Genomic DNA, 21,924 nt, shown 5'->3' on the forward strand with positions numbered 1-21,924 from the left:
TGTGTGTGTGTATCTGTGTCTGTGTGTGTGTATCTGTGTGTGTGTGAGAGCTGCCAGGGCAGGGCTGGAGCTGTTTCCTGCTGCCCCAGGCCTTGGCCATGGCCCAGCACCACTGTTTGGGTGAGGGCAGGAGCTGCTCTGCCCCCAGCCACTCCTCTGGCTGCATCAGGGCTCTGCTCTGGCTGTTGACACGGTGCTGATGTCAGGAAACATGACACAGAGGGCAGGGGACCGTTTTCACTTGCAGTCTAATCTGGCTGCAGTTCCCCAGTCAGTGTAATCCAATCATAAATTACGTGTATATTGATTATTTGCTTTGTTCTTGCACATTTTACAGTGACTACTGTGCTGCTTTGTTTAATTACACAAATGTTTTTGTGAGCTTTGGATTGAAAATTCTAAGATGATTCTTGATTTAATTTAAATGGTAACTGCTCATTCATTAATTGTGCTTCTATTTCCAAAATTATTTTTATTCTGGGGTTGTTCGTGCTTAGCTACAATCTAGATGAGGATTATTTTGGAATTGTAGAGCATATTCATGCAGCCTTTTTTCCTGATCACTGAAGTGTGGATATCATGGTGTAAGCAAATAATATCCTTTGTGCTTCAATGATCTCCAGTCTCAATTTCAAATTTCTGCAAGATGTGCAGGCTTTATTGCATTTCACACCAAAATCTTTTAGAAATAGCCCTGAACAAGCCTGGCTCTCACACGGAGGATGTGTATTGAATATTGATTTAGCTACCCATGTTGTGTGCATATAAACATTTATCTGTGGAGGTCTTGAACAGTCATAAAAGATATTCTCTAAGATGACAGGAGGTCTGCAGGCCAAATTCTGGAGCTCTAAGTGCCTCTAATTCAGGATTTCCTATGCCCTAGAGAATGGACACAATTTCAAAGTGCTTTTCAGAATGCAATAGAGGTTGCCAGAGTTGATGTGGCCTTTATCATGTGTGTTGAAAAGATCCCTCAGAAAACATTCAACTGCAGCTACCAGCATTCTTTAACATACCTCAGCCTGCATCAGCAAAATCAGAGAACCCACCAGGAGTTCCCAGCAGAGCCCAGGGAAGTGATTTTTCATTGGAACAGAAATAAGGAGTTGTGGTTCCCAGAGCAAGCAAAATTTGACCATTTTGTATTTCACATTGAGGCACAGAAATGCTACAGGACTCCTGCTGAACAAAGTTGATGAGGAAACAGTTAATTCCCGCTCAGTTTTGCAGTGAGTGTCCACACCCACCAGATGGAGCTTCGGGCTCCAGTGGAAAATTCCAGAAATTGAGCAAGAATGAGAAGTGTATAAATGACTTAGGAGGTCCCTGTCTGCTGGGCTGCAGAAGGTGTTTTTTTAGCCTTTAAATAAAGAAAGAATAGAGACTGAGGCATATCAGCCTTACTGATTCCTTTCACTACAACTGCCTTCCATATTTCTTCCTCGGATGGGAAGTTGGGAGTTCTTAGTGCAAGAGTCAAGCTGAGGCTAGGCAGCAAGCCCAAACAGAAGGATATAAACCAGAGTTTACTAAACCTTTGCTGGAAATGGCCTGTAACCACAGAAACAGGATGATAGAAGATTTTAGTCTAAGAATTTCCTCCCAAGGATAGGGTGGGTTTTTGTTAATACCACATTTTAGATGGACTTCTCTCCTGAGGCCATGTTTGTGTAGGATGCCCTGAGCAGTGGTGTGCAATGGTCCTTTTGTTTTGACACATAACTTGAAACTGGTTTTGGAAGTTGCTGATCTAATCTCTGAAGTGGTTTTTAATATTTTTAAATCCTTGGCTTTTTGACAAAGGGGCTGTTAAGAAATTGCCTGTTTGCCTGTGAGGGAGAGCTGGAATGTATCCTGTGCACAGCATGCTGCTCAGGTCTGACAGTGCTTTGTCCAGGTAGATCTCCATCAGTTTGATAATCTTAGTTTTGAAGGCGAGGTTTTCAGAGGGTGTAGTGTGGGGTTTGTGTTGGTTCCTCTTTCATGTGCCCAGTCCTGTTTCTCCAAGCAGGAGGGCAGGTGCTGGCTCTGCAGCCCAGATCCCTGCTGGAGCTGAGCACTGAGCAGCTGAAGGACCACCCTGGGCAGTTTTCCCTGCTGCAGGTGCCTCAGGGGCCAGGCTGAGGAGATGCTCTCCGCTGGAAATGTCGCTGTTACAAAACCAGCTCCCTCCAGGATTACAGCGGATTGCAAAAGGAGCCCTCACTTGTCTGGCATTTCAAATGTGCTGCTGAACTGCAAATCTCATTACCTTCACAGGAGTGTGGGTGCACAGCCCTCGCAAAACTAGGCCAGAAATGCTTAAATAAGGAGGAAAGGGAAGAGTCCAAGGGAAGAAAGTGAGAATGCTCTATGTCAGCCAGTGAGGTGTGTTGGAATAGGCTCTTTAATCGCTCAAGAGAGTTAATTGCAACTCTTACTTTCAAGGAAGCTCTCAGTAGTTTCTGTTCTCCCAAATTCTCTCTTCTCTCTGATGCTTCTACTCCTCTTTTGTCTCACTTGCTCACTTTTCCCTGAGATAACCCTTATGCTTCCTGGCTATCGCTGTTCCTTGCTCAGCTGTCCTGGAAGTGCCAGGTCCCAGAGTCACAGCACTGTCCTCATGTGAAATATAGAATATTCTACACCATCACACCACAGAGCATCATTTCGCCTGCTTAGACAGAGAGGCAGCTTTTCTGATGCTGTGGGCACTGCAGGTTCCTTTTCTTGCTTATTTCCCCTGTATTTTAAGAGATTTCACTCTGTGTTGCACTACAAGCTTTCTCTGCAAATTGTTTTGTGGCTGGTTTCCTAGAGCGTGCTATGAAAGGCAGTTTGCTGGGGAAGTTGTTAAAAGTTACCTTGTTTCAAAAGCAGTTGGAGTGGGGATATAAAAAGTATCAAGAAACCAAGTCTTGTTTCAGCTCGCCCAGGAACACAGAGCTGCTGCCAGCTCTGATGTATGATTCTGTGTTGGGCAGTTAGGTATAAACCAGTGACTTCTTCAGCTTGAAATATTGGCAAAATACTGGCTAAAATCAAAGGAATTTGGATGACATTAAATAAGAAGCATGCCAGGTACTTGGGGATCCTTGTCAGCAGCACAGCACAGGGAAATGATCCTCAGTGTTTGGGAGACCCAGCATGGGATGAAGTACTTCCCTGAGCTCAGTATCATCAGCCTGATGCAGTAATTGCCACTGATCTGCTCTCGAGGCTGATGGCTCCTCACCCAGAAGTGTGTGTGCTGCAGGGAGGACACCCTGGGAGAGAGTTCATTTGGACTTGCTAGACACACAGGGACACAGTCTGCCTTCTAGTCAGAAAATGATCCAGTGTGAAACAAAATAACCCATCATCCATCCGTCCATGGCTGAAGGTATGAGTGATGCTCTTGTTAAAGCACATGCAATATTCCAATATTCAGTTTTACTGACATGTGAAGTATTTTAAGAATGTTGTCTTTTTTAATTTCTTAAAATGTTGTAGTGTCTTGTGATGAAAGTGTACTTGCCAAAGAAAAGCACTCTGTATTTCAGGCTGTGGATGTTCTTCTGAATAACCAAGAGATTAAAATCTCACCTTTTATATTGCCCTGTTCCCTGGCAGAGTAATTATTAATGACTCGACAAGTTTTGTTTTTTATAAACTTTAGATTTGCTATTTTCAGATGTCATGGTTCTGATGTTACATGTTGTATTTCCAGTCTGTGCAAGACTGACTTTGTATCTGTGGATGGTATCATTTGAAGAGGGCTCAGTCTTCCAACAAAGTGTGATCGTTCACATGCCATTCCCCCAAACTTCCCATCCTCTACCAGTTGTAATCTGAGTGCTTCCCAGGGAAAAGTGTGTCCCCAGGGCTGTGGCTGAAGGCCACATCACCTGTTTGATGTCCCATGTGGTGTAAGGTGGGACCTGTTTGTGTGGGAACCTCCAAGGAAGTGTCCAGGGATGGTACCAGTGTCCCTGAGACCCCGGGTGCAGTTGTGCTGTGCTGCTGAAAGCTCAGGTGAGCTGCACGTGGGGCTGAGCCCTGGCACTGCAGAGGGTGGATGGAGCGTGAGGAGGAGCATTCCCAGCCTCTGCACTGCTGCCTTTCTGAGCTGGGTACCTGAGCTGAAATCTGAGCGCTGCAGCGTCCCTTGTTGGAGCACAAACCTGCTCAGACTTGCTGCAGCACAGCTGCCCTGCAGCCCCGACAGAGGCACGGGGCTGGGCTTGGTACTGATCACTGCCAGACTGCCCCTATCTCATCTCTTATCTCTTATCTCTTATCTCTTGTCTCTGTTTTGTCCAGCAGGATATGAGCCTTCCTCTGTGGCCGGGCTTTGGGCTCCCCCTGGGGCTGTAACAGCCCTGAGGGGGCTGTTCTGCAAGGAGAATTGGCTTTGGAGGCTTGTGCTTGAAACTTGTCCAATGAGTCTGAGACGCCCAAGCACCATTCATTTTGGAGGTAAATGCCTCATCAGAAGTACTGCAGAGATGGGGAGGAGTAAAGATTTTCATTTGGCAAAGTATGGGCAAAAAGTCGTTGAGAGGATAGTTCTGACTGTTCATTTCTGAGGTTTGGACATTTTGAACTTAAAGGAACACCAGCTTGGAATCTTGAAAAATTGAGAGGTTGGGGGCCTTTGGATTCAATCACTGGCAGCTTCACTGCAGATTAATTGGTTTCCTGGTTTAAATTTTTCACTCTTCTGGCAGTTTAAAACCATCAGAGGTGAAAGTGAAAGCTGGTTTAGACTGCAGAAGAGATTACTCTGGAATGCTAAACAAATAGGGGAAACCCTCTGACTTGGGACAGGGAAGTTCAGAGATCTGCAATTTAAGTTGGATGTCCCTTTAAGTTATTCTTTAGAATTTTACATGACTTATTTTAATCTCAAGTGAAATGTTTAATTTTGGAAATTCAGCTGAAATGTTCTTTATTAAGGTATTTTCTATCATTTGTCTATGAACTGATCAGTCAGAGTGGGCTGTATAAAGGGAGGGAAAAACCCTGTGAAAAGATAAAACCAAAGGGGGAAAAACCCCCAAGAGCAAACCAAACAAAAACAAATGAAAGAAAATATAACAATGACAGATTGAAATGCTGGTACTTGCCTTGCGTGGGGGGAGGGAGAATCATTTGCATGATGTGTTTCACTTGCAATTTGCTCCATGTTATTGTTATTGAAATTGAACCAGGTTACTGATAAAATTGTAATGATAATGTACATTTACAAAGTTAATGAGTTAAGTTTGCTCTAGTAAACAGCAGTAATGTCCTGGCACCCAGCCCACAGAAAACTGAAACTATGGTACAGATTTGCAGTGTCTGGGTTGCACTGAGGATGCTGATCCTGGGTTCCTGTTGCTTTTTGATTTTAATGCCAACTGTTACTGAGAAATATTTAATACCCAAACCCAGTCTGGCTGGTAGAGAGCTACCCTTTTAATGAAGTAATTTTTAGCATAATCTGAATCTTATGTACTAATGTGTTACCACACTGCATGAATTTTTTTGATTATGGTGTTTGACTCTGCTGCAGCACTTCCCTTTTAGCATTATTATGGATATTAAGAAATTTGGGGTTGAATTATTGGAATGAAAACCATGGGATCATGATACAGACCTAACAAAGGCAATGGACCAGAGTAGAGGGTTTAAGTGTGTGGGGTCGGGTGTATTGTAGGGGAAAGGAACAGCTTTTAGAATAAGGGTTTGAAACATTGCTTTTTCTGTAGGAAAAAGATGGAGTATTGCATGCTGGGAACAAGTGCTTTCCATAAGGTAGCTAAATTTTAAAAGTACATTTGTTTCATTTTGTTTTAGGCTTTGCTTAAGTATTGTAATCTAGTAATTTTGTCCTTTCTACAGTTTTCATTTTGATTAGACCTCTGCAAATCTTTCTTCAAAACTTAACAAAAACCCAACCAAAAACTCAAACCTGGCCTACACCTGCAGTTTGCCATTTCTGAAACATTGCTCAGTGTGTACAGAAAATTATTTGAAGATTATCAATAATTGTATAAATTCTTCCATGATTTCAAAATTGCAGGTACTAACACTGTTACATTTGAAAATGTGAATGTGTTGGGTGACTACAGAGAAATGACCAAAAGTAAAAACAATTTGTTAAATGTAGTCTCCATCCACACCTCTTTAGAACCAAAAAGCCTCAAGCCTCAAAACACCATCCCCAAGAAGCCCCACCCCTCAGGAATGCTGTCAGCAGAAATTCCAAGTAAATAGTCTCCTTTTTTTCCCTTTGTTCCTGTGAATAGCAAGACATAACACACTGGAGGAAGTCTGGGTAGATGAGTCAGGACTTATTTCATTAACTGCAGTTAAATGTTTTGGCCAGGTTTCCCCAGGAAACAAAGCTTACACAATTTTTCAGATTGTGGCTTGTCTCCTGAGCCCCCCCTCCCTCCTCCCAGCCAAGAGAGACATTTTCACCCAAATTGGGTGGAGATGGAGGTCTGGAAAGAAAAACTAGCACCTTTAAGCTGGATTAAGTATCTCTCCAGGAAGAGAGGAGGCAGGTTTGAAGGTCCCAAAGTTCCCTTCACACCTCTGTCCACACACAACCTGTTCCTCAGCGGGAGCAGCAGTGCCAAGGGGCTGCCAAGGCTCTGGGGGAGGAGGAGCTGCAGGGAGGGGACAGAAATGCCACTGCTCAGCCGGGGCCACTGCCCCACTCCAGGCCCCTGGAGCTGGCCCGGCCTGGCCTGACCCAGCTCGGAGCCAGCCCAGGCTCAGCAGGGAGGAGGAGGAGGAGCAGGGCATTGCCTTGACTGAGTGTGTGAAGTGTGCAGCTCCAAATGAGGTGTTGTGCCTGACTGAGTGCTTGCATAGAGTGCATTATTCCATGGATACGATATTATTGCAGGTACAGCAGCAGCTCATGATGCCCCGTAAAGCTTTTCTTTCCCAGAAAGAAAAGCAGGCTCGTGCCAGGGAAAGGGATATGTTAAAAAAGAGGAGGAGGCGACAAGACTATCTCAAAAGAAGCGTGGAGCCGCAGAAAAATACAGAAACAATAAAATGGCACAGGGATGATGAGAAGAGGAGAGAAAATGAGCAAGTTAAGGACAAAGATATCAAGAAGCGGTGGAGACAGGATGAGAGAGAACGACGAAAGAATGTGGACGCTATGAATTGGCACAGGGAAGAGGAGAAGAGGGAAAATGAGCGAGGTAAGGACCAAGAAGGCCAAGAACCAACAAAGAAAGGAGGAGAGGGGGAAAGAGCACGGAAAGGATGGACCTTGTGGAGCAGTAGGGGATGACAAGGGGGAGAGGGGAAAACTGAGAGGAGTGGTTGTTTTTTATAAGTATGCACAGAAGTAACAGCAAATAGTATCTTTTAGTTTAAAATTGATTAAAATTTTGCTTTAATGAGCTAGAGTTCTTATACTGCTGATTATTTTATTAAGGTAAGATTGACCCAAGGATGTCTGAACTCAGTCACAATGGGACAGAACAGGCTGGGTTTGCACTTTGCTCATACAAATGTCTGCTTTGCACACTTGCTCACACCTAATGCTTTGTTCAACACTGCAGTTGGTAATTCCAGTTGTCAGATCACCAAAAAGCTCAGGTTTTCTCAGTATTCATAAGAGGAATAAATGAGAACATCAGGAAGGGAAGGGTCAACCTCATGTGCTCCTAAGAAAAAACTGATGCTTTATTTCATTCTTTTTAATAATGTTCCTAGGAGGGTTGTAATCGCATCCACAGTTTTATTCTGAGGTCAGTTACTTAGCAAAAGTTGGATGGAAGTGTAAATTTCATGGAGTGCTTTTAAGAAACGTTCAGCTCAAGGGATAGAAAGAAGAAATGAGAAGACTTTGAGAAGAAATTATTCCCTATGAGGTCCTGACAGAGGTATCCCAGAGAAGCTGTGGCTGCCCCTGGATCCCTGGCAGGGTCCAAGGCTGGGTTGGATGGGGCTTGGAGCAGCCTGGGATAGTGGAAGGTGTCCCTGCCATGGCAGGGGTGGAACTGGATGAGCTTTAACGTCCCTTCCCACTCAGGCTATTCCATGATGATCCTGTGAAGGATTTACCTCAGTGCAGGAGGGGTAGCTGGAGTGGCCTCTGTGAAGATGTCCCCTGGCCAGCTCATACAGGTCTGGGATGCCTGACCGAGATAAAAGGCACTGGGCACTACAGGGTTTGTTTACAGCTCCTGGGGATTCCATAATTGGTTTTCACTTGCCATTTCTAGTGATGCTGTCCCCAGACCCTGCTGAGTGCAGGCTCCTGCTCAGTGCAGTGCTCAGGGTCCCCCACCTTCTGTGCCTGCTGCTTGTGGGAGGCTTCCCTGGCAGTGGCAGGGCATGGTGGCATTTCTAGTTAAGCATAAAGAGAAGAAAACCTAGGGTAGGTTTGCTAGAAAATTGGAGTGATGCTGTCATGGTTCCTTTACACAGCAGCATCTTCCAGCAGATGATTTCTTTAGGACTTGATTGCTGGTTGAAAGCCACAGTTTGACTCTGCAGCCTGTGACAGTAGAAATCCATTGTTCTGTACCATAGCTGAGACACCAGCCAAGGACAGGGAGCACCCTGAATAATGTCCAGGCATGAAAGTAACACAGCAGGGCACACCTGGAATATTGGCTGAAGATTCCAGTGGAGGGAAAAAGGCCGTGTTGATGTGAAGCTGCACATGGGAACATCCCCCATTTCCTGGGTCAGAGCAGGAACTGCCCAACACCTCTTACCTGGGCATCAAAGGGGGGTCCTGACCAGGACCAAAGTCCAAGAGACCCACTGGAGAATTAAGACTTCAGTTGTACTAAAATAGAAACAGCTTGTGCAGTATAGAGAGAGGAGGTGCAGGCTTTCTGTCCTTTATCCCCTCTGCTGATATGACTGCCGTGGGGGTTTGGTGTTTCTCCCCCTGTCTCCAAGGGCACACCTCTGGGGTCAGAGTGCAGTGCAAGGTTCCAGATACAGCTCACACTCACTGTGCTTCCTTTGCCATTCCCCTGTGAGCGGTGCAGGCAGTTTGTGTAGACACACTCTGGACATGAGGGAGAGCTTTGGGATCTGCCTTCTGAGGCACCTGAAGATGCTGCCTGGATATTTCTAGTCAGGGCATTGTTGGGGTTGGTTTTAAGCAGTCACTTATTCATTCCACCCAGCACTTCATGTGGGTTGATGTGGTCAAAAATGCTTCAGGTGTCTTCCCTTAAACATCAGCTTTTGGTCAGATAGAGGATGCCTCATTTCCAGAGCAGCATTAATGCCTAGATGATTATTTGAGAGGCTGCTTAATCCCAACTACTTTTATGTCCCCATCCTAGGACATCAAGGAGGTGCCAGCAGATATTTTCATTGTAATTGGCGTTACTTGTTGTAAATAGAAATGAATGGAGATGCTAAAAGCTTTTGTTGTAGTCACAGTCTGTAGTAATATCAGACTGTATCTGGCTCTCCATTCACTACTCACTGATCAAATAGTCAGACCTAAATGAAATGGACTGAATTTGCCTAACAATGAGGGGTTTTGTTATGATTGGGTGAGTTGGATTCAGCTATCCAGCAGAACTTGTAAAGTAAGGTTGATGTTAAAAGCTGACATCTAACTGTGCAGGTTTCAGGTGTGAAGATCTGGTTCTGTCCTCTGTTAGGATGGGTGGTGATAGGAAGATACAGGGATTTTCATGTCCTTAAAATTTGACTGAGGCAGGCAAAGGGCAGGGGCAGGAAGATGCTGCAGATAGACCAGAGATGTTATTTTCAGGCAGTTGTAAATAATTGGCTTTCTTGGACTTTGTCTGTCATGGTACCTGTGGCTCTATTAGACACCAGAGCTAAGAGAAAGCATTTGATTCCTTTGGTGAAGAAGTTCATGGTGTTTTGAAATCAGCTGTTTGATATCAAGCAGTATTTTGAGACTTGTGGCTGACTCAGGTATACAAGTGATCAGTGCCTAAAGACAAGCTCTGCACTGACTCTGGCTGTGTCATGAGACCAAAAATGCTTTTCTTTGCAAGCACAGGGCTTCATTCTTCAAGTGGGGACTTGAGGGTTTCGAGGAAAGCAGCCTGGCTTGCCAGGAGCTTTATTATGCACTGTGTTCATGCACTGCTCTTTCTGCAGTTCATATTAATCACCAGAAATAACATTTCTGATGATCTCCTTGGATTTGAAATTCACTAGAAAATATTAAGTCAAATCCTGACCATACTTGATTGAGCTGTTTCACTGAATTTTTTTCTGAAAAATGGGATCATGCAGCAACTGGAGGTGATTCTGAAGCACTGAAATCACTCTTCATGTCTTTAAAAGGCACCTGGCTTGCTCTAGGTTGTATTGGACATCATTTTAACAGTACAGATGAGGATGGATAGAGCGTAGGAAAAGAGCAGTTCATGAGTTGGGTTCCTTTCAGTTGGGCAGCCCCAGCCAAGCCCAGTGGAACTGTGGGCATTGATGGGAGGGAGCCTGACAATTCCCAGGAACACAGAAAGGTTTAAGCCATCCCTTGTACTTTTCCCAGTGGTTTCTCTGTCTCTGGAGGGATCTGACCAAGCTTTCAGATCCCCTCTTCCTAGGAGAATGTTTGCTAAACAGCTTCAGCCAGCTATAGCTCTGAGTACAGTAGAGGGAGGAAACAGCATTCATTTCTTACTTACAGCAGGATATGAGAAGCATCTTTTAGCACTGAAGAGACACTGAAATGTCTTGCAAGACTGACACAAACCTTGAAGCTCAACTTGCCAGTTTTCAGATCAGTTAGGAGACATTGCACAGGAGAGAACTGAGTTCTGAAGTACTTCAGTGTAGAGGTTGGTAAAGACAGACACTCTAAAGAAATGAAAGTTATTTCCAGAGGCAGCCCATTGCTCCTGCAATAGCTGTTCCATTTGTTTGTTGCCTTTTTAGAAGTGCCGTGTGCGGCCCCATGAGCAGCCTCAGCAGGGAACAAGCCAGAGAATGTAACAGTGTGTTAGGGAGTGGTACAGCTCTGCTACCAGTTCTGTGGGGGAATGAGGGAGACAATCACTGGTAATTAAAAGTGCAGCACTATCAGACAAAACACATTTGACTTAAACCTTTTCTCTTAATTTTCTCTTCCAATAGAAACTATGTTCCAACTTCCTGTCAACAACCTTGGCAGTTTAAGAAAGGCCCGGAAAACTGTGAAAAAAATACTTAGTGACATTGGTTTGGAATACTGTAAAGAACATATAGAAGTAAGTATGGAAACTCCAAGGGTTAGAGCTAAAATGCTGCAGAGTTAGGGGGACAGGGAGGTGTTTGTGTATGCCATGATTTATTTCTAGGCCTGTTTGGGTTCCACACAAAGTAGGAATTATTTAGAAACTTGAAATATAATGTACCTGTAAATACTTCTAGAAACATTAGTGGCTACTGAAATCCAGAAATACTGGAAGAAGCAGGAATGATGTGGGATGTTGGGGCAGGCATGGGGCTGAGGTTTTCAGGAAGTGTTTTTGGTGCAGCAGGTCCTGAAGTTACAGAATCACCTCTGTGCCTGGGTCAGTTCCCGCAAGGGAAGGGTGTTCGTGCTGCTCTTCTGGACAAACTCTATCAGTGTGGCTTTGCCTGTTCCTTCAGTGTCTCATTAGAGAGCATTTAAGTGAGATATGTACAAAAGAAACACCAGTCCTTCCTGCTTGCAGAATTTGTGGAACAAGTCTCATGTTTAAGGGGAGAATTCTGACCTGGGACAATGTTACTTGCAGTATTCATTTCAGTGGAAGTGTTACTTTTGAGTCCTTATGTGCTGCTGACTTCATGCCAAAGAAATGCTTCACAAGATAATCTTTTTAATAAAAATTGGGTGTCTTGGGCATCACACATATCCAACTTTAAAAGTTTCATATGTGAAATGAATTAAAAGCCAGACAAAACGAATCAAACAAAATAAATACCACACCACCACCCCCAGAAAAAGCAGCCCAAAACCCCAAACCCACACACCAGTTTGGGAACACTTTTCTCCAGGACTGCTTTTAGAATGAGATGAGTTTGTAACCACAGCTGCTGGCTTGGTCAGGAGGATGAGTGGTGATGATGTTCTGCAGGAGAACATTCAGAGCTCCCCCAGACTGCCCCACTGCCCTGAGTGATGGGCTCTGCCTTGGCCAGCAGCACCTGGGAGGGTGAAGGGGCACTCAGGGATTGCTTAAGGAAGCCCATGGGCCTTGGTTCTGACTCTGTCCTCTCTTCCCATCTTCCCTTCTCCAGGATTTTAAGCAGTTTGAACCTAATGACTTTTATTTGAAAAACACTACATGGGAGGATGTGGGACTGTGGGACCCATCGCTTACAAAAAACCAGGTTGGTAAGAGTTTCAGTTGATGCTGAGGCTGGAGATGGGTCGTGCTGAAGGGCATTTCCCAGACATGCCAAGAGCTTTTCCTGCAGTTTTCCTCACAGGTTTTCAGGTGTTGGCAGCTGAAGGGACAGCAGAAAACTACGTGATTTTTTCTTAGTTTTGTGAAGTAGTTCCTGGTGTGTATCTCAGGAGCTGGGTGGCAGAGCTGATGGTCCTTGCTCAAGTCAAGCAGATGCACATTAGGAGCCCATTCCTATCTGCTCCCAAGCCTAGCACAATTTCATCAGCCCTCTGGGCAAAGGATCAACAGCTTTATACAATTGGCAGTGAGTCTTTCACCTTTCCTTAAATGTTTTATTCCTGGTTTCCATCCCTTCCAAAGCTGTTTCACTGGACACTCTCTGCTGCTCGGTGCAGGGTCACGGTCAGTGCAGCCCTGGGTCCCACAGGCTGTGTCCCACATCTGCTTTGGGCATTTCTGGTTCTGCTCAGCAGCTCAGTGACACTGGAAGTCCTGCTCTTGTGGTGTTTCTGAGCTAGTAATAAAGGAATTTTGAATTGAGCCAGCAGTGGAGGGAGGAAATGATGCTGTTGGTTCAAGCAAGTGTTGTGGGCTGCAGCAGCCTCTGCTGGGGCTGCAGGACAGAGTCACCCCAGCAGTGACAGGTCAGAAACCTCTCAACAAAAGAGTCCCTATGTGAGCACCTCAGAGCTCAGGTACTGCTCTCAGCACCTAGGGACCTTTTCTAGGAGCTCAGCTGCAGGGAGGAGACTTTTTGTGACTGACTCAGCCTCACCTGCCAAGTCACGGTCAAACTCTTGAGGGACCCCTTGGCACTCCCCACATCGTGTGTTTGTTCATGTGGTCAGCTTTTTAGGCCAGAAATGGGAGAGAGGTGAATTGAAGGTTTGAGACAGTTGCAGGGGGGCTCATGAGTATTGTTTAGAAAGGTTGTGTAGAGAATATCACGGGTGTTATTTCACTGAGAAATGCTGTTGAATATTTAGTCTGTGCTCTGTTCTCTGTTCAAGGACTATCGGACAAAGCCCTTTTGCTGCAGTGCATGTCCCTTCTCCTCGAAGTTCTTTTCAGCCTACAAAAGCCACTTCCGGAATGTTCACAGCGAAGACTTTGAGAACAGGATCCTGCTCAACTGCCCCTACTGTACCTTCAACGCGGACAAAAAGACTTTGGAAACGCACATTAAAATATTCCACGCTCCCAATGCCACTACACCGAGTGGAGGCATCAGCACTTTCAAAGATAAAAACAAACACGAGAGCCTTAAACCCAAGCAGGCTGACAGTGTGGAACAAGCTGTTTATTACTGTAAGAAGTGCACTTACCGTGACCCGCTCTACGAAATCGTTCGAAAGCACATTTACAGGGAACATTTTCAGCACGTTGCTGCTCCTTACATAGCCAAGGGAGGTGAAAAGTCCCTCAATGGTGCAGTTCCATTGAGCTCCAGTGCCCGAGAGGAGGGGGGTATCCACTGCAAACGATGCCTTTTCATGCCGAAATCCTACGAAGCTTTAGTCCAGCACGTGATCGAAGACCACGAACGGATCGGATACCAGGTCACGGCAATGATAGGTCACACCAACGTAGTGGTCCCGAGATCGAAACCTTTGATGCTCATAGCTCCCAAACCCCAGGATAAAAAGCCTATGGGACTCCCTCAGAGGATGGGTGCCCTCTCCGCCGGCAGCGTCCGCTCGCTCTCGTCACAGCAGATGATGAACAGACTCACCATACCAAAGCCCACGTTAAATTCTGCAGGAGTCAATATGATGTCAAATGTTCACCTACAGCAGAACAATTACGGGGTTAAATCGGTACCCCCCAGTTACGTGGGTCAGCCAGGGGGGAGGCTCAGCCTCAGTGGCAATTCACCTGTTTCTCTTTCCCAACAATCACAAAGCATGAAACAGTTTTCAGCGAGTGGCAATGGAAGGTCTTACACTCTGGGAGGGGAGCAGAGGTCCCAGGCCTCAGCCAGGTACTCGCTGCAGTCTGCCAACTCCTCCTCGCTGTCGTCGGCGCAGCTCAAACAGACGTCGCTGTCGCAGTCCCAGGCAGCGTCCAGAGCTCTGGGCCAGTCTGGCTCCAAATCCCCCGTGGCTGCTACAGGTCCTTCCGCTGTCAACACCTCGTCCACGCAGAAGTGGAAAATCTGTACAATCTGCAACGAGCTGTTCCCCGAAAACGTGTACAGCGTCCACTTTGAGAAGGAGCACAAGGCCGAGAAGGTGCCTGCGGTGGCCAACTACATCATGAAAATCCACAACTTCACAAGCAAATGTCTCTACTGTAACCGCTACCTGCCCACGGACACGCTGCTCAATCACATGCTGATCCACGGGCTGTCCTGCCCCTACTGCCGCTCCACCTTCAACGACGTGGAGAAGATGGCTGCCCACATGCGCATGGTGCACGTGGACGAGGAGATGGGACCTAAAACTGACTCCACGCTGACCTTTGATTTGACATTGCAGCAGGGCAGCCACACCAACATACACCTCCTTGTCACCACCTACAACCTGCGGGATGCTCCTGCCGAGTCCGTAGCTTACCACGCTCAGAACACCCCCCCGGTCCCGCCAAAGCCGCAGCCCAAAATCCAGGAGAAATCTGACGTACCCGTCAAAAGTTCTCCACAAGCAGCGGTGCCCTACAAAAAAGATGTGGGGAAAACTCTGTGTCCTCTGTGCTTTTCAATCCTAAAAGGCCCCATCTCTGACGCGCTGGCACATCACCTGCGGGAGAGGCACCAGGTGATTCAGACGGTTCACCCCGTGGAGAAGAAGCTGACCTACAAGTGCATCCACTGCCTGGGCGTGTACACGAGCAACATGACGGCCTCCACCATCACACTGCACCTGGTGCACTGCAGGGGCGTGGGCAAGACCCAGAACGGGCAGGACAAAGGGACATCGTCCCGGCTGGGCCAGTCGCCGGCGGCCGCGCCGGTCAAACGCGCCTACGAGCACATGGAGTTCCCCCTGATGAAGAAGAGGAAGATGGACGACGATGACTCCCCCTCGGCCTTTGAGGAGAAGCCTGAGGAGCCTGTAGTTCTAGCACTGGACCCCAAGGGTCACGAAGATGATTCGTACGAAGCCAGGAAAACATTTCTTACAAAATATTTCAATAAGCAGCCCTACCCCACTCGGAGAGAGATCGAAAAGCTGGCGGCCAGTTTGTGGCTCTGGAAATCTGATATCGCATCTCACTTCAGCAACAAAAGGAAGAAATGTGTTAGGGATTGTGAAAAATACAAACCTGGCGTGCTGCTGGGCTTCAACATGAAAGAGCTGAACAAAGTCAAACACGAGATGGATTTTGATGCTGAATGGCTGTTTGAAAACCACGACGAGAAGAATTCCAGAGTCAATGTCAGTAAGACTGTTGATAAAAAAATCAACTTAGAAAAAGACAATGACAGTTCCTCAGACAGCTACGAAAACCTAGAGGAGGAATACAACGAGAGCCGCAGTCCCTTTGGCCAGCACGTGTCTGACCTCGGTGGGAAAGCCTCGTCCGACAGCACAGTGCAGAACCCCCAGGACAGCATAGCCAAGGAAATCACGGAGGAAAACACCTTACAGTCTCCAGAGAAGGCTGAGCAAAAACAAGAGGAAAACTCCAAATACGAAGAGATGATTGCTGCCGAGGAGCCAACAAAACTGGTAGGTGAGGTTTCAGATAGTGAAGGTGATCAGGATGACCAGGATGATGCAGTGGAATGGAAAGACGGAGCTTCCCAGTCTGAAAGCGGGCCCGGTTCCCAGCAGGTTTCGGATTTTGAAGATAACGCCTTGGAGGTAAAACCAGAAGTGTGGACAGATGAATCTTCCCAAAGCGAAGATGCCGGGAGCAGTAAACCCACCGTGGAGGCCAAGGGGGGTGGATCTGAAAGTGATGAAGAGCAGTCAAAGTGGAAGAATCGTTCCTATGGAAAAGTAGAAGGGTTTTGGTCCAAGGACCAGTCGCAATGGAAAAACGCCTCCGAGCTGGAGGAGAGCCTGGCCAGCGAGCAGATGGAGTGGCAGAGCAGCACAATGGACAGCGAGGACGGCGAGGGCTTCGGGGCCGTGGGGGCCGAGCCCATGCACGGCAGCCTGCCCGGGGTGGAGCTCAGCAGCCAGCAGGCGTGAGCGGCTCTGCCGGGGCGGCACCGCCGGCCGCTGCTCCCCTGCCTGCTGCTCCCCTGCCTGCTGCTCCCTTGCCTGCTGCTCCCCTGGCTGCTGCTCCCCTGCCTGCTGCTCCTGCCCCGGGCCGGGCCTGGGGGCCACCACTGCCCGGGGCTGGCCGCAGCCGCTGGCCCGGGGCCGGCGCTTCCTGCTGGGATGAGCACAGTAACTTAATGTGAAAATGGAAACGCTGCTGGCTCCAGAGTGCACACGGAGAAAAGCAGAGGATTATTTTATCTGCATTTTCAACCCCTCCTTTCACCTCGTCCATGTTGAGTTGTGTCTTTCCGAGAGGCCCCTCTCCGGCAGCGCCGTGCCAGTGACCGGTGCCCTGTATAGCAGACTCTGGGGAAATGGAGTTTTCATGTATCATTCTGAATAGTTGAAATGTATATTTGTACAGTCTTTTAGACCTATTCAAGTGAAGCTTATGGAACTGTTCTTGTGTACCCATCATAGATCTGTTTCTCTTTTTTTAGTGTTGCCCTGCTGTGTAATAAATGCTGTATCTAGTTTCCTTAGCAAAGCTTGAGACTGCTCTAGTAAGAATTTTGACAGACTTAGTTTTTGCACATAACCTTGTACAATCTCCAACCAGAGGCCAGCAACATAAAGATATATCTGGGCTCTGTTGTATTATAGAATTTTCTTGTTCTGAATATCCTTGACATGACAACTGATGACAAACATATTTCAGAGCCATTTTCTGAAATCTTTTAAGCTAAAAAAGAAAAATCACATGCAAGAAACAAGTTTGCAGCTACTAATTTTGACACCTTTTAGATCTGTATAAAAGTGTATTGTGTTGAAGCAGCACACTGAGACAAAGTGCTGGGTTTGGATATTTAGTTTTATCTTTAGTTAACACCAACAAGGTGTTGTATTCATTTATACCATCTAATATATGACACACTGTTGTAGTATGTATAATTTTGTGATCTTTATTTCCCTTTGTATTCTTCATTTAAGCATCTAAATAAATTGCTGTATTGTGCTTAATGTAAATATTTGCTTTTATTACATGCAAGTGCTCCATTCCTGGCTGGTAAATCCCACCTCACTTCTTTCTTTCTTTTTGAAAGAATTCATTCTTTCTTTTTTGCCTCTGTTTTTCCAAGTGCTCCTTGGCCCTGCTGGAGCCTCTCTGTTCAGTTCTTGCTGAAAACTTCTCTCCTTCCAGGTTACTGAGAATCTACAGAGTGACTTGGGCTGAATGTGTTGTTCCTGTTCAGTGCTGTAGAACACAGTTATAAATAGCATTGTACTGGTGTGTTTGTTCTGCATCCTGGGGAAGGGAGCTCTGTGAATTCCTCGATGAACGGAGATTTGCTCTCGGCAAATCCTTCCCTGTGTGCACAGAGAGCTGGGCCTGGGGGCCGGGAGGGCTTTGGGACCCTGCCCCTTCCCCAGCGAGGAGCACAGGCCTGGGCCAGCCTGCAAGGTAAAGAAAAGTGAACACCTGAAAAACTGAAACTGAGTTTGTTCAAAGCTGTGCTTGGTTTGGCCAGGCCAGGCCTGCAGCGTGGCCCCTGTTCAGGGACTGCTGTGATGAGATATAAACCCTTCCTCAGTGCAGTGGGGAAGTGCAGCAGCCTTTATCTGTTTAGCAAAGGCATGAACAATTTGGTATCTTCTATCAATGTGCCACGTTTGTCTCGGTACCTGACAAGGCAATATTGGCAAACTCTAGTTCAAAATCAGATTTCAGTGTTCTGAACTCCTGCTGTAGGCAGTGAAGACTAAGACTGAAATAAGTAAGACTCTTTAGGAGTTTCCAGGAAATACCATTTTATGCAATGATTAAATGAAAGGTCTTGCCCACAGCCATTCTCTTACCAGGACACCAGGGTTGGAGGTGGTTATTTCAAGTCCTGGCTTTTATTTTCTAATGCTTCAAACCAGTTACCCTTCAGATCTGGCTTTGAGGCTGGTTACGGATTCCTCTCCAGATTTGAGGCTAACCACACTTTTGAGGAAGTTGGAAAGAGGAAGAAAATAGCCCAATAAAAGTGGAAGAACCTTAAGGCAGTGTGTGTAATTTAGGATATGATATGTGAGCAGGATGGGCTGGAAGCTCCCCGCATTTCCCAGCCCCTGTGCTGGGTCCTGGGGCTTTCTCTGGGAGCCTCCCAGGGTTTGGGGAGCTTCCCAAGGCTTCGGGAGCAGCAGCTCTCTGCTCCAGACTTTGTTTGAGCCCTGTTTCAGTCCCTGGACTGAAGGTGAGTGTTTTGTGTCTGAGATGCTCCACAGGGCGGCTGCAGCAGCCGGGGCTCGGTGCCGACAGCACGGACTGTTCCCAGCCAAGCTGTGCCTGTCACCTGCAGGGACAGCCCTGGGGACACCCTGGGACACCCTGGGGACACCCGGGGACACCCTGGGACACCCTGGGGACACCCTGGGACACCCTGGGGACACCCTGGGGACACCCTGGGACACCCTGGCCTTGGTGCTGTGGCTGCAGGGTCAGGCAGAGCTGTGATGTTGAAGCCCTGGTCAGCACAGGCTGTGCTGAGGTTCCACACGGGCGCTCTCCTGCCTTTTCCTGCTGCTGGCAGTGCTGTGCTCCTTCACACAGACAGCTTTGTGAACACTGCTGTAAATCACTCCCCAAAGCACCATTCCTGGTGTACAGGTGTGCAGTGAAGGTTCATTGCACGAGCTCCTGCTCGCTGGAATCAGCTCCAGTGCCATCTGCTGCTGCTGTCCCCCTGTCCCGCAGTGGCAGCTCCCTACCAGCGGCTCAGCTGTCACTACTGGACCCTTTGACACGTGTTCTCACTCAGGCAAACCTGAATATTCACCCAGTATTTTTATAGGAAAATTCTGCCATTCTTGCCACTAAGAATTTAGCAGGTTTCAGATGCTCACAGGTACAGTTGCAGGAGTTTCCCGTTGTGTAGAACACACATTTCACACACAGCTGTGCTAAGAAAATTCATTTCCATCTTAGTCAGAACCAAAAGATTTCAGGAATATGTCACATGCTTTGTCTCTCTGGTTTTGTTAATAAAGAAGCTGATATTTGCATAAGCAGGTTGGTAAAACGAGGAGTATTTTGTTCCTTTTAGAACTGATTTGTCTCTGTAACCCCAGCTCATTTGTGATGATCCATTACAAGAACCTGCATTGCAGGGGCAGAGGCAGCCACTCACTCTTGTCTCTATTGCTTTATATTTTAATTTGACTTTATCTTTCATCATCAGTCCCACTAATAAATATGAAAAGGTTGTGTTCATTTATTTCTGCATCAGAAGAGCTTTGGTCTCCATGGTTACAGCCATGCAGCTTTACTTTCACCATAAGCTTGGCTTTTTTTTCCCTTTACAGACTTTGCAGTGGGTTCTCCATCTTGAGCAGGCATTTTTAAAATAAGCATTTTTTTCCATTTCTCCATATTGTACTTGATGCAAAGCCAATCATCTAAAAGGTAAATGCCCTCCTCTGTTCCCTCTTCAGAGAATTAAAGGAGTTTTGTTTTCCTGGGCCTATTTTGAAGTAAAACCTTAAAAACGCTGCAGGTGCAGGGATGTGCTGGTGGTCCTGCCTAAAGCACAGCTACTCTGCAAAATGGCACATCCACAGGTCCAGAACAGCTGCACAGAAAGTTTCATTCTATCCTTCAGCTTATATCACACAACAGCTTGTAAAACACTGCTCCTGGTGCAGAGAGAGTGCTGGAAGCTGCAGCCATGTGTTGTTTGTGGCATTTTAAAATTCTGCCATTGACTTCATATTCTCTTGCAAAACCTGGGTGTGTGTGGGGCTGGCAGTGTTGGCACAGGACTGGCAAGGTTAGACAGGCTGCACTAGAGCACTCTTCAACCCCCTGATCATTTCCAATATAAAACGTGAAGCTAAACAAAGTGAGTTTTAGACATCGTCTTCACTGATTTTTGGAAGCTCAACCAAGTGCAGACTCCTGGGATCAAATCCTGGAACAAATCTTCCCTCTCCACAGAGTTACAACAGGGTCAGAAATTGTGCTTCCCCTTAGAGCTGAGATGTAACAGTCAGGATGTCCTCAAGTAATGAACCATTAAGAACAAACTCAGGCAGCTTTCCTAGAAACCTCTTGGTTATCAAGAATTACTTGCTTTGATTTTTGGTACCTACACAGTTCCCAGGGAGAAAGTCTTCAGCTGGGGATGGCAGAGGGTGTTTGAAACAGAAACAGGGCAGAAATTCAGCTTCTTCCTCAAGAACAGGAAATAATACTTGAGGGAATTGTCTGCTAAAAGAGACAAGGGGGTGGAATCATCATATCAGAGCTGAAGTTGCTCTCCAATAATAATAACTGACTTTGTAAGCAGTGCTGAAAATGTGAAGTTGTTTACTCTCACACCTGATTCTACAGACTTTGAAATCATCTTAGCTGGGTTAATATTGAACAGATAAAAATAGAGTAGAACACGGGGGAAATTAGTTTTAAAGCACAGAGAAATGCAAATGAATTATTACCACTTGAAAATACTGACTATGGAAGAAATACAGAAAGGGATTTGGGTTTGCTTCTGGGGTTTTTAAGAACTCAAATAATTGATTAATCCCAACTTGAGGAGATAAAATAATTTCTGTAGTGCAGCAATCCAAACCTCTAGCTAAATGCCAGTCTCGATGGAAAAGAAGGAGCCTGTGTTTCCCCTGAGGTTGATGCTCCCCAGGCTCTAAACTTCACCTATTACCAGAGGCCATTTGCTATTTAGATTAAATCCTCCCATGGATTTGTGTGCAATTCTCCTCCCTCTGTTTCATCACCTCCTTCCCATGGGCACAGCTTTTAATGTAACACAAAGCCAAGTTTTTCTTCTCCAGCTCAGCCTTCAGAAGCCCTGGGGAAGAGGAGCTGAAGAATCTGAACTGATCATGGAAGTGCTGCCAGTCATGACCTGCACCCCTGTGAAACAGAAAGGACAAACAAAGAAGCTGTGAGAAAATCCAGCTGTAATAATTCATGGTGGAATATGAACACTGTCTCCCCCAAATCAAAGTAGAGAGAAGGAAAAGTTAAGATCATTCTGGTTTTCCAAGTGAAACGATCTGTCCCTCGTTTCTAGGGCAGTGGTCACACCGGGAGCAAAGGGGCAGAACCAGGGCTGTGAGTGACATTAATTAACTTAACGAGCTGGGTGCCAATCTGTTCACAGAAAGCACTGGCCAGAGCAGCCTCCCCCACCTGCCCCAAAAGCAGCCTCTGGCTTTCCCACAGCTCATGAAGCCACTGTCCCACTCTGCTTTGTAACCAGTCACTTGAGAGCTAGTGAGAGCCCTTTACTATCCAAAATCCCTCCAAAAAGATGATCCCACGGCTGCAATGAGAATTTACTCGGGTTTTTTTAGGTCTCTGTGTTAGTAAATCTGATGTTTTAATCTCTAATACCTCACTATTTCTATAATATTAATTACAGCTATTCTGGCTCACACCTTCCCCTCTGACCTGC

At 46.4% G+C, this 21,924-nt stretch overlaps 1 protein-coding gene across 6 annotated transcripts in view; it reads left to right on the forward strand.

The window, feature by feature from the left end:
* The window catches only part of ADNP (activity dependent neuroprotector homeobox), a 22,959-nt gene extending 5,468 nt beyond the window's left edge, over positions 1-17,491 (forward strand). For 3 of the 6 annotated variants that reach the window (XM_033519074.1, XM_019008704.2, XM_033519076.1), the window contains 6 exons: positions 4,288-4,440; positions 5,715-5,760; positions 6,863-7,169; positions 11,068-11,180; positions 12,199-12,291; positions 13,322-17,491. In XM_033519074.1, the coding sequence (XP_033374965.1) occupies positions 5,722-5,760; positions 6,863-7,169; positions 11,068-11,180; positions 12,199-12,291; positions 13,322-16,450 (3,681 nt within the window). In that variant the 5' untranslated portion in view covers positions 4,288-4,440; positions 5,715-5,721 and the 3' untranslated portion in view covers positions 16,451-17,491. Of the gene's footprint in view, positions 1-4,284; positions 4,441-5,714; positions 5,761-6,862; positions 7,170-11,067; positions 11,181-12,198; positions 12,292-13,321 lie in introns of all 6 variants that reach the window. The other 3 variants (XM_033519075.1, XM_033519077.1, XM_015647685.3) reach the window with 2 other exon arrangements.
* Positions 17,492-21,924: the final 4,433 nt, after the last annotated feature.

This window comes from Parus major, chromosome 20 (genome assembly GCF_001522545.3).
Source record: "Parus major isolate Abel chromosome 20, Parus_major1.1, whole genome shotgun sequence".
NCBI classification, from domain to species: domain Eukaryota; kingdom Metazoa; phylum Chordata; class Aves; order Passeriformes; family Paridae; genus Parus; species Parus major.